Source organism: Epinephelus moara, chromosome 4 (assembly GCF_006386435.1).
Source record: "Epinephelus moara isolate mb chromosome 4, YSFRI_EMoa_1.0, whole genome shotgun sequence".
Lineage (NCBI taxonomy): Eukaryota > Metazoa > Chordata > Actinopteri > Perciformes > Serranidae > Epinephelus > Epinephelus moara.
The window spans coordinates 39,909,753-39,922,547 of record NC_065509.1 but is presented as its reverse complement, the minus strand read 5'-3'; the positions used below and the strand labels follow the sequence as shown (position 1 = coordinate 39,922,547).

Below are 12,795 nucleotides of genomic sequence, written 5' to 3'. Positions count from 1 at the left end.
ATAAAGTGGCCGGTGAGTGTATATTTAGGTTTTAAACATATGGTTGGATAAATCAGGGAGTTTGAAGGTGTCACCTTTGTATCTAGGAAAGTATAATAGCATTTCTCACTATTTCCAGATATTTTATAAGCAAAACTATTACTTGAGAAAATAATCAGCATATTGATCACAAATAAAAAATGATTGCTCAATGCAGCCTTTAAAAGGTAGATTAAAATAATAATTTTCACCCATAAAATGCAACACAGAAAGACAATGTAATGCCTGTAAACCATCTAAAATAAGTCTTAAACAGTCGATTTTTTTGCTTGCAATGTTAGTTGGGTATGGCAAGGTGGTGAACTTATCCTCAGGTGGCTTAGATTAAAATAAACTTTTCGCATACTGTACCATCTATATGGAAGAAAATCAAAAAGATTGGCAGAAAAATTGTTGGTCTACCTAAGAAATAGCTTTAAAACGGATTATCTCCTTGAGCTGATAATCCAACATCATCATCCAAGTTTACAATTAATCACCCTTTTCATGCTTCTGATGATGATGATGATGTACAGCTGACTTTTAAAGAGCTCAAGTTTGAAAATGTTGGTGACAAGACACAGCACAGATGCAAAGAAAGCACACTTTTAAACTCTAATATTCTAAAGTGACAAATCCATGCTTTTATTTTGAAGGTGTTATCAAAACCCTGTTATGTGTGTTGCTGACTGACTTGATGCTCCTCCCTGCAGAGATGCTGTACCAACAACTGTCCAACTACAGTTTATACAGGGATCAAATTCAGTTAACTCTTCATCTCTCCCACTTCCTGTCACACAGAGGCACCATGCATGGCTGGATATTCAGTTATTTGTGTTTTTATAGAGTCTGAGGTCCCCTTACAAAGATGTTTAGTAATGGCGGTACAGTGACATCTGCTGTCGTTGTTTCTAGAAACCCTCTTAAAAAGTTTTACTCTCTGATCAGATAAATGACAGTTTTAGTCCATATTCCAGTTCTCCAGCACCATAGATCACTTCTCTCCAGTGTTCTGGTTAAATAGCTTTAATGGCAAAAACAAAATATCAACAATTGACATTTATACATTGAAATATTACGTCTCATTCCAATGCATGTTCTTAATGTGGGGGAAAAGCCGTACAATGACCTTTTATTAAACTGAATGTGTTATGTGTATTAAGAATCTGAAGTGATGCCATTCAATTCAAAGTGGGACTCAACAAGAAGAAGAAAAAGAGACACAAACAACAAAACACTATTTAACCAGGTGTTCTTGGAAAAACAAAATCCAAAATGCAAATAAAAAATATATTTACAAAAAAAGAGGAATTTTAAAAACGAAACGGAGTCTAGTATCTACATCTGACAACTCCCCTCCTCTCTCCAAAAAGATGTTTGTCTGTAAAGGTCAGGTGCTGAACAGCAGAACCTTTTTTATTTCACCTGCAACTGAAACTGAATTATGGATATTTTGAATCACTGAAACAACATGACACATTCATTCCCATACAAATTCATCAACTGAATAAAAGAAAAGCCAACTTATATTGCTTTGTAAGATGTCACCATTTCTTTTGGACAAACTGAAACAGTTTCAGGTAAAAAAGGCTCTGCTGTGCAAACACTCTGCCTTTGGCAACTAATATCCAGCTGCATGGCTTCAGTGGTAAAAAGGTAAATCACCTGCACAAACTGAAACATGCAGCTGAATATTTAAACGTATGCTGTTACTGAGATCGTCCACATGTATAACAAGTCCTTGAGTTCACAGTGATCTGAAACAGAGCGGGCAGAGCAGTGTCCAGAGTGAAGAGAGCAGCTGCTGTGTGACAACGTCCAGTCTCAGTTTGGCGTCAAACACCTCAAGGCTTCCATAGCTTCAGCAGACCGTCCTCACTGTAGGTGGCGATGAGGTTCTGGTGGGGGTGGTGGGCGATGCCGATCACATCCTTCTCATGGACCTGGAGGGAGCAGCAAGAACATGTCGTTTAAAGGTATAATATGTAGGTTTGCCACATAAAAATGTCTAAAAACGACTAAACCAATATTATATATTTTGTTTAGTTGTGTACTTTGATTATCAGAAATGTTTCCAACAATTTTTCAAACCCAGATAAATATGAAATATTAATAAACATTACGGACCGTGTCATTAGGTCGCATGTCAATGGCGACGTAACTCCAGTTACCATAGCCATTAAATGAAGGAGAAGAAGAAGAAGCAGACCGGATGAGACGTCAGAGAATGAACGTTACTGTTGCTAGGCTAAGCTAACTCGTCATGGATCACGATTATGCATTGACGGTTGCTGCACCTTCTGACACCGAAGCTGTCCCGGTAAACAAGCCGGTAAAACGGAAACGTACGGGTCAACCAAGCGATCCCAGAAGAATTTGGGATAAGAAGAGAGCTAAATCAAGGATAAATATTGGTGTGGCCTTTCCGAGATGGAGAGAGCTTCGTGAAAATCTAGGACTACAATTCGACGCCGACCTCGTGTGTGTTCTACTAGACAGGTAAGCAAACATCTGGCTGATGTTATCGAAATATTAATCATTTCCACCAGTGTACTGCAAGTACTGCTGCCCGCCGGGGCACCAGCGCTCCGGCCAGCAGCCTCCGCTGCGGGGCGGAGGCTGGCTAACCACAACATCTAACGATAGGTTTCTATAATGCTGAGCTGATGCCGGTAAATTCACAGAGTGAGAAACACCAGATCTTTATCTGTTTTATGACTACAGCTCCCATGATCCCACGCTACTTTGTGACGTCATCCAACTCTGTCTTCTATTATTGTTTTGGTTTGAGACCCCTAGTGGCAGAAAATTACATACTGCACGTTTAAAGTCGCTAGTGGAGAACTACAAAAACATATGCAGATCTAGGAATGATTTTTCATTATAAATTAGGTTACAAGCTACAGATACAACACTGATTTATGCTCGTTAAAAAGCAATCAATGAGCAAGAAAAAAGAGCTTCAAGACTTAAGTCTGAACATTACAGTCTGATTGTTTTGTTGTTTTGTGGCAGCAGCAGAGGAGGGAATGTTCTGTGGTATTTTTGGACACTTTGTGATCCGAGCTCCTGAGAGCACTAACATACCGTCAGCGTTCTCTCCAGCTTGCCGGTGACGGTGCTGAAGCAGTAGAGCACAAAGTCTTCACCCACGCAGTAGATCCACTCGCCGCGGGGCGACAGAGTGCAGCACACAAAGTCACCACCTTCCCTCTTACCAGAGCTGAAACTCCTCACGATCTGTACACACACACAAAGCATGGATGTTAAAGGGCAGGCAGGTAGGCAGGTTCAGTTTCATAAGCAAACAACAAACACACACTTTCAATGTTTACTGTTCAATATTTGAGAAAAATACAGTTAACCACAGTTTATGAAACGGCTCCAGAGCAGATTTCAGCACCCCGTCACTGGAGCAACACTGTGCGCCGACTTCCTGCTGAACTGTTCTGTGCTGCGCTAGTTTGAACTGACCTGTCCCTGCATGTTCATGATGACCACCGTGTTGGAGCGGTTACACACGACAAAGTGCTCCGGGTTCTTGGGCAGCTGGATAACGTTGTTGACTGTGATGTCAGTGCCGGCCGACGTGCCCAGAGGCTTGAAGGTGTTGGTGCACTCGGTGGTCTTCATGTTCCACATCTGTGGGATCAGACACACGTGGCTAAAGACACACAGCACACTACAGGCACATAATGACATTTACTGTGTTTATTGTGAAGAGACGTCCTATTTTAGCAGCTGCTCCTCTCACCTTGACTGTACCGTCTGAAGAAGCGCTGATGACGTGGTGACCGTCTGGAGTGAAGGTGGCCTCGTTCACAAATGACGAGTGACCGCGGAACTCCTTTAGAGTTTTGCCAGACTTCAGTCCGTGGATTCTTACACAGGAAGAAAAGAAATGAAGTTAGGTTAGATTTTCTTTGAGCTTTAAAGAAGAATAACGGGTAAGTGTGTTTGTTTGGTCAGGTATGAGTTTACCTGATTGTCTGGTCGAAGGAGGCACTGAGGAGCTGGCTGCTGTCTTTACAGAAACTGATGCATGTTACTCCTTTACTGTGGGCGCGCTCAAACCTCCTCAGACACTGGCCGCTCTGGATCTTCCACACCTACACACACACACACACACACACACACACACACACACACACACACACACACACAGATATCTCAATTTGTTTTTGCAACATGACACTGCATCTGTGAGCAACTACCCTAAGTACTACTCGCAAATACAGATTAGGTTGACTGGAAATAAAAGGATTCAATAATATTACTCGGAATTCAAGTGTTGCCTTTCAGTTGGACAAATGTTTTACTTCAGTAGTTAAACAAACAGGTGGCAGATAAAGCTGGATTTTCAAATTAAAAGCCCCTAGAAGGCAAGGTTAGAAGTTAACTTTTTTGTCCACCTGCCACTGAGGCAGCTCAATATTTTAAGTGATGCTTTGCAATTTCAGCTGTCAGCATTTTCTGCAGTAAAACATGTTCTAGTTACATTTCATGCACCATTATCTTTGGATTTTTCCAGGTTTGAATGTCAGAGTTTCCCTGCCCTGGAGAGAGTTTTATCTCTGACTTTAAAGCCTTTCACGCATCATTAAAACAAACAAACAAAAAATAATGTGCATTGTTTGAAGCCTGGCTATAATCCAGGTGTGCCAGAGGAAGAACCTGATAATTAAACTTTTCTTATATTTAGCTGTAAAGTAACAACAGGATGTAAAAGCAGTGAGAGAAATAGAAGTATTGTTTCTCGTCTACCTTGATCTTTCCATCCTGAGCTCCGGTGGCCAACATCTCTGTGTCTCTACTGAAGCCCATACACAACACTGCATCGTCCATCATCATGAAGTTATCCTGAGCCTGGTACTTTAGATCCTGCAGGACACAGTGCACACAGTTATTTCAAGTCAGCAGAAGTCATTTTGAAATGATAAAATTAAGTCTTACATTCAACCACACAGTAAATCTGGTTTATGTGTCTTTATCGTGCGTAAATTACCTTTCTGATTTTGCCGGTGGTGAAGTTCCAGACCTCGATGAAGCCGTCCACAGAGCCAGTGACCAGGTACTGACCATCAGGGGAGAATCGGGAACACTCCACATGAGACTTCTGTCCAAACTGTGCAGGGACGAAAAAGAAGTGATGTCAGAACACTTAAAACACTGAAGTCCTCCAAATGACCACAACTGAATGCACAGTTTGGAACAGTGAAGCAGTCCGATCTCATACTCTGGGACAGTGTGGGTACCTTGATGTGTCTGCTGAGCTGGGTGGGGAAGCGCTCCTCCTCCACATCTTTAACGGCAGCTTTACCCCTGAACAAATCGATAGTCATACCAGGAGGCAGGAGGCCCTGATGCTGCTGCCACTTCAGAGACTGAAGGAGGAAAAAACAGACAAAATCATCATCAGCAATTTATCTGGATGGCAGCATGACTTCACTTAATGTATGGGGAATATTGATCAGAAGACACAAATGTGCAAAATGTGGTGCAAATATGTCAGGATTATGACACTAAATAAATATTTTATGGTAAGTCTCCAACTGAGGAATGACACTCATCACACCTACAGGTTTCTAGATCACTGACCTGTCCCAGCAGAGCCATGAGACGAGAGGGCGGCACCACGCTGACCTCTCCAGCCAGAGCCTGGGCGATGGCTGCCCGGCGCTTCTCCTTGCTGCTGCCGTCTGGATATGCCTAAACAACAAGAAACACAAACTTCAGAAACTCTACACAACTGTATTCTTTCAGATGTTCTCTTTATGCAACATTTAGAATTTAATCAATGAGTTATGAATGCACATGTGGAGATATTATACTGTATTTCACTTCCATCTATTGTTCTTGTGAGGATGAAGAATACTTAAGTGGAAATTCAGTGTAAAAGTAATGCTTATTTTTAGCCTTTTACCTGTTGGGTTTGAAATAACTTCATGTACCCATGTATCCAAACTATGGCATTTCCTGTTCTGAGAACGAAGTGTTCACTGCTTACAGTAAATTATTTTTCAAATGGACAACCATAGGTACAAAATGTGTCTCTGAAGATGAACCAATCAAACGGTCTTTGGTATTTTGAATCCAAAAGTAAAATGACCAGCTGCTCTTAACATGACTGGATGGGTGGATGAGCGTGGGTGAACAAGGACTGCATATTGTTACACGTCTGATTTGGACTCACCTCTCTGGGATCGAAGTACGAGCGAGCCAACAGGTTCTCCAGGTGGATGTATCTCTCTGGCTGGGTCTGTTTCAGCATGATCATGGGGTCTGTCTGCCTGAGGAGGGAACGGGCTGCACCCAACTCTCTCAACTCGATCAGCTCTAACACCACCTGGTGCAGGAACAACACAGACATTCAAGTTTAGAGGGCACCTGACTACGGGCATAATCCCTCAGGTCCTTCCACACCTTCACACAAACATCTCTTGATGTGAGCGATGCCATCAGCGGGGTCTTTTATCTCAGAAATGATAAACTAAAACATCTGGAATAACAAAGGATGAGCAAAAACAATATCTTAAACAAACAGTTTATTTGCATGGAAACAAGAGACATCAAGGTTCATCAGAAATACTAAGACATCAGATTATAGTTTAAGGATTGATGTGCAGAAATTAAATGGAACAACAATGAAACATAGATGACAAAACTGGTTTGTACCATGACTGGAAAACAATGGAAATATTTAAAAAACAAAAGCAGGCAATAATATGCCTCTGCAAACTCGTTATAGATACAGGAGGATATCAAAGTCTTGTGTGAGCACAATACAAAGTACACGATGTTGAGACCATATTCGATCCAAGCCTCACCTGTTCATAAAGGTCTATCAGGGTCTTGTCTGGCAGCTTGAGGGACTGGATGGCTTGCAGGACAGTGTCCCAGTGGCCGCTGTTTATGTCCGCCACAAAGCTCTCTATACTGTCCACAGTGTTCAGGGACACGGTGGTCTCCTCCTGCAGGGTGGCTAATGTCCGCTGCAGGTTATTTTCCTTTAAGTACTGCATAATCAGACGGATCACGCTGTGGAAAACACACATGATGCCAGACATTTAGATAAACAAACATTGTAAGATATTTCAGCTGCAACCAATTCCAATGTGATGAATAAGAAGTCATAGGAATGTGTTAGGAAAATTATCAACAGTTACAGAAATAACAATCGACTGATTTGTGCCGCTAAAGTTTGAATGATTTACTTCCCCAGTCAGAGCAGCATCTGTGACAACTGGCAGGCTAACGTTAGCTAAACGTTAACGTTAGCAAGCTATCTTACGCTAATTCACCAATCAGTCAATTCTGTTTACTGCATGAAGCAGTAATGGAATTACAAAGTAAGGGTAATTTAATTCTTTAAATAACAGAGGGACACTTCGGACTATATGCCGTCACTTACAGCAGCTAGAAAACTGCAAACAACTTCTATGGGGATGACTGTAAGTTAGCTTGTTAGCTTAGCTGAGGATGCTAACGCTAACGGGTTGCAGCGAAGGATGCGGCAGGCCTCACTGACACAAAATATGATCAAATACGGAATTATTAGCGGGATATTTGTTGTAGAATTCACTCTGCTTTAAGGGAAATTAACTGGGCTACTCACTCTGCTGATTCCACCTCCAGAGACATGATTATTTATCTCAAAACTGTAGCCAAAAACCACTCGAGTCTGCGAGATAGGCAAGACACGCAGGACACGGACGCAAACACGGAAGTAGTGGGAGGAGTTGAGGACCTTCAAAATAAAAGGCTCGCTGTGAGGAGGTGGTAGATGAACTCGGAATTTGGTGTCTTTTATTTCTTCTTTTTCCGCGGTGTTTAACGACGGTTTGCATCCAAAATGTCCACCTTCTTATGGATTGAAATTTGAGACTCAACTGTCCCATTTAATGTCACAAAATTTGCAAAAAATAAAATAAATAAATAATTTAATAATAAATAAATAATAATAAATAAATAATTTATTAATAATTAAATATTAAATAAATAAATATTGGAGAAATGTATTCTCTAGTAGGCCTATCAGTCTTGGCTCTGAGGGGGCAGACCTCTGACCTTCCTCTCCAGTACTTCCAAAATCTTTTTCGCTGCATCAACAACTCCTCAGATTTCCTCTCTGCCTCGGCAGCACAATAAATCACCGTGGCCAGAAATGCTATGAACTAAACTTTATCCTTACACAAACAATACTGGGCATGTTTGAATTTTATCTTCCTTATTTTTTGAATCCTTTCTTTCCTTGTTTCCTCATGACTTACCCTTATCTTGGACCTGGGCCTCATGACCTCCATCTCTTTCCTTCGCTCTGGACAGTCTGCCCATCATGCTTCATGACTCCCCCCTTCACTTATTACACTTGGGTTCTTTTCCACTGTTTCTGCCCATTTACGCTTCATATCCATATTCACCACATATTCCAAGAACATGTCTACACACCACCTGCGATGACATACATCCAACAATGATAAATCCACTTCTTGGAATATCAGCTAGACTGAAATTGTCAATTTTTTCCTTAATCCAACTCACAACTTTAACTCCAGCTGTCTTTACTCATTCAGTTTTATTACAACCAAGTGGATGTCTCTTTCATTCACACTATCATCACTTTAACTTAATTCTTTAAACTCGTGGTTTTGTAAATTAATCTACCTCCATCTTCCCTGCTGCTTTCTAACCCCTCTCAGTTTGGAATAGCAACAAAATGGACAGGTAAAGGTCTAGTGTGTAGAATTTAGTGGCACCTAGCTGTAGCTGTAAGGTTTCAGAGGCCAACCAACTGTAACTTTTTTCCATGGGCCAAGCATGTAGGAGAGCTATGGTGGCCGACACAAAAACGCAAATGGTCCCATCTAGAGACAGTGTTTGGTTTGTCCATTCTGGGCTACTGTAGAAACAACATGGCGATGTCTGGAGAGGAGGACCCACTCTGGATGTAGATATAAATGGGCTCAATTTAACATAGCCTAACGAAAACATGATTCTTAGTTCTTAGTTATGGTATATGAATATTATACCATTTCTGCCAATTGATGTACCTAAATCCTACACACCTTTTAAATGGAACTTATTTTCTAGCTGATGTACAAAAAGGCTAATAAAAGTAGTAGCGGCATGGTGATACAGTGGTTAGCATTGTTGCCTCACAGCAAGAGGGTTCCTGGTTTGAACCCAGGGTGGGGGAGCCCTTCTGTGTGGGGTCTGCATGTTCTCCCCGTGTCAGCTGTCAGCGTGGGTTTCCTCCAGGTGCTCCAGCTTCCTCCCACAGTTCAAAGACATGCAGGTTAATTGGTGACTCTAAATTGTCCGTAGGTGTGAATGTGAGTGTGAATGGTTGTCTGTTTGTATGTGTCAGCCCTGTGATAGTCTGGTGACCTGTCCAGGGTGAACCCTGTCTCTCACCCAACGCCAGCTGCGATAGGCTCCACCCCCCCATGACCCCCAACAGGATAAGCAGATATGTATTTTATGTGTTAGTTTGGGTTGCTCAGTGTCAGCTATATCCAATTTAATTCAACTTCATCCATTCATCCATCCACAATAACAACCACTAATGTTGGTTTTCATAAAGTAGATTTAATACAGTTTAATACACTTGAGATCAGATATTCTTAAAACGGAGTCCAGGGACCAACAAGGGTCCTTGAGGAGCCTCAAGTGGAGCCCAGCAGCATTATTTTTCTGCTAGAAGTTGAATAAGAGAACACATCAGAGTTACTATTTTGTCAATGGCTGCTTCTTGGACTGGTTTTCTTCCTGCATACTTCTATATGAAGTCAAAGCATGGATAGGTTTGTGTCCTGAGGCACTAGGAGGACCTGTAATGTGACTGTTATGAGCTTGTCATAAGCATTACTGTGCACAGCCATCATCTGCTCTGATACTATTTGTTGTTTATTTCAAGGACGGTCAACAGGGGGCGCTATCTGCACAGCTAAGACTCACAGGCCCTCTTGACTCTCTTCTCTCCGCCAGTGAAGGTCTTTCAAGGTTATGGTGATGATGATGCTCAGTGCAGCACCACTTCAGTCTGCAGCCCCACGGTCTGGATTTGATTGTTTTGGGCAATCATGACATAATCCCACTTTAGCCCCATCCACATTGGAAATGAATTTGGCACCCAGAAACACACCAGACCTCCTTTGGTTTCATTTGCCTTTGCAGATGGAGAAATATATTGGGAGGCGATGAGGAGGACGGGGAGGGGAGGGGAGGTGGTGGTGTTTTCACACAATACCATAACACCACAGTCATTGTGAATATATTAACATGAGAGCGGAAGAAGGATGTCAATATAATTTTGCCATCTTCTGGCATGACAAAGCAGAGGCTGCTCGGAGAATGCTCACCAATGAGGGAGACGCCACCACGCTGGAAGAATGACAGCCACACAAAAGGCTGTAATGTAATCACTTCATCCTTTCGGAGAAAAACAAAGACAATTCTAAATTTATGTGAGGTGCCGTTCTCGCTGTGCAATAAAGTTACCCTTTCCTATCGTAATTAGAACACATTACCACCACAAAGAAATGAAGCCTTTCTTTGGTCTGTCAGGAAGGAAACCAACATTTTGTGAGAACAAACGCACATAAATTCCACCTGCTCAGTGACGGAGGACGGTGCTAGGAAATAATGTCTGGCATCAAAACACTTCCCTGTGATGATTCAAAGTGTTTTCAAGCAAAGAAGCAAAAGAGAAAGTGTTTTAAAAGTGTGTCAGCTGTTTGGACAAAGTGACCAAACCCTGACATTCATGCACTAAATCCTGTCGACTAACAAAATATGAGCATCTATCTGTTATTCACTGCCTCAAAATCACAATTTTTTTTGCAAAACACTGCAGATAATTCTGCATTTCTGTCAGCATCCTCACAATCTCCTGTGTTCTCATGGAAACCGTTTAAAATGCTGAGCTGAGGTGACCACACTCTGACAATAATAACAAAGCAAGGCACAGAGCCAAGGGCAACTTGTTTAAGAGATGAATAGATGAATGAATCAGTTGGTGCAGAGTGAGGCAGAGGGAGAGGATGAGGAGGATGAGGGAGAGCACGACGAGGTGGAGGAAGAGCACCCAGGGATTTGTGCAGGACTGGATCTGTCAAGACAGGCTTATTTCCCAGTGAAGGAGGACACTGTGTGTGATCTGGATGGGATACTATGACAGATCACAACTTTGATTGTGACAACAGGCAGCTGCCCTACTTTCTAAAACGTTACTCCACACAGTGCTGCAGGGATGACGTTTACTTGTAGACCAACACAGAGGTTAGCGTCGTCCTGGTTCCCTCGTCAAAAAGCCTAGAGGATTTTTTTCATTGGATTTTGGATTATTGCAGAAAATGAGATCTGCGGCCAACAAGCGTTTATGATACTTCAGCAAACTTGAGATTTGTGTCCTAAACAAGTCATAATGTGCTCACATAGAAATAAAATAAGAGTAGAATGGACACTCCCATTCAAATCAACACAGCAGGTCAGAGTGGCGGCCATTTTAACATGTACCTTCGCTACTGCAACCATTGTAGCAGGCTAACAGAGCGACTTTTTGGAATTTGTAAACTGCAGTGGAACAGTACATTTTCAACTATGCAAATCCATTATTCCCTGTTTCTTTTGATGCAGTTGATTTCATGTTTGTTGAAACATGATATACTGTAGCTGCCTCTGATGAACGAGTGAGAGTCACTGCTCAGTGGACAGCTGAGAGGATGAGAGAGCCCACAGGGATAAAAAGCATGCAGATCAGCATATTTTCACATCTGACTCAGTGAATTAAGGATTTACTTCAACCAAACCAGAGCTGGAGAATATTGGAACAGTGAACTAACTCGATGACTTACAAGACTAAGACGGATTTCCTTGGTCTTAACTTGGTCCTTTCACGTTTGAATGAAAGGTGTTTTACAATAAATTACAAGGCAATTAAGCTTATGTCAGTCTTTATTCGGTGTGATGACCCTTACCACACCTACCCCTATCTGGGGGGGTGTTCCAGATGGCATAAAAGGACTGCCTCCCTAATGACTTGTCTCTCAGCTAGTCCCACTGCATGCTCCTCAGCCTTTGTTCTTTGTTTGGTTTGCTGCACCATCCAATGCACACTACACCATATTTTCACTCATCCACACACTTTCTATATGACTGATTCCTTTCCCACATACACACCCCCATCAGTTGTTTTCTATGTTTATTAGTCTAATTTAAATAAAATGTTTTTTGATTGATATATCTGTGTGTGGCCTCCATTTTGTGTTGCCATCCTTGAGCCAGGAGAGAAACTTGGATTGGTGTGCAGTTGTACTTTTCTGGTTAATAAGGAAAATAGTTATGTGACACACTTTACAGCTACACTGGCTTGTCACCATAACAACTAACAGCAGGTGCCATTTTCTTCTGTACTGGTCACATGACCATGGTAAACAGTTTAATTTCTGATCTACTCTCATTCTATTTCTATGTGCACTTTTCCCCAAATGTAATGCCATTTTCACGATGCAAAAGTAACATCTTAAATTTACAAAAAACCTTGAATTCCTTTTCAAATATGTGATTATTTCTTGAAACAGGATTGTTAAAATTTTCTTAGCTGTTAAGGCAACGTTAGCTAAGCATCTGCTCACTGTAATGTACTCAATCACATACTGAGAGACAGAACACACTTGTTAACCAGGAGCCATGTTGTTTATTGTTCACATCCCAGAGTACAGACTACGGGTGCTGCATATGGACACTGCAGCTACGGAAAGCAAAGCACTATGTATA

At 41.8% G+C, this 12,795-nt stretch overlaps 1 protein-coding gene across 1 annotated transcript; it reads right to left on the bottom strand.

Moving 5' to 3' along the window:
* Nucleotides 1–1,028: 1,028 nt before the first annotated feature.
* smu1a (SMU1 DNA replication regulator and spliceosomal factor a) lies at nt 1,029–7,752 on the bottom strand. Its single transcript, XM_050042826.1, has 12 exons — nt 7,634–7,752; nt 6,846–7,056; nt 6,212–6,364; nt 5,617–5,727; nt 5,274–5,402; nt 5,024–5,143; nt 4,783–4,899; nt 4,000–4,127; nt 3,773–3,899; nt 3,493–3,660; nt 3,106–3,258; nt 1,029–1,961 (listed from the first exon to the last, which is right to left on the bottom strand). Exons 1-12 carry the CDS (start codon nt 7,657–7,659, stop codon nt 1,863–1,865), a joined length of 1,542 nt encoding a protein of 513 aa, XP_049898783.1. The 5' UTR covers nt 7,660–7,752; the 3' UTR covers nt 1,029–1,862.
* Nucleotides 7,753–12,795: the final 5,043 nt, after the last annotated feature.

Bases quoted from the DNA above. Each gene is read 5' to 3' on its own strand.
- smu1a (XM_050042826.1), bottom strand. From the start codon at position 7,659: ATGTCTCTGGAGGTGGAATCAGCAGA. The intron at 7,057-7,633 runs GTGAGTAGCCCA...TGTTTTCCACAG, and splicing joins CTGGAGGTGGAATCAGCAGA to CGTGATCCGTCTGATTATGC. The intron at 4,900-5,023 runs GTAATTTACGCA...TGTGTCCTGCAG, and splicing joins CCACCGGCAAAATCAGAAAG to GATCTAAAGTACCAGGCTCA.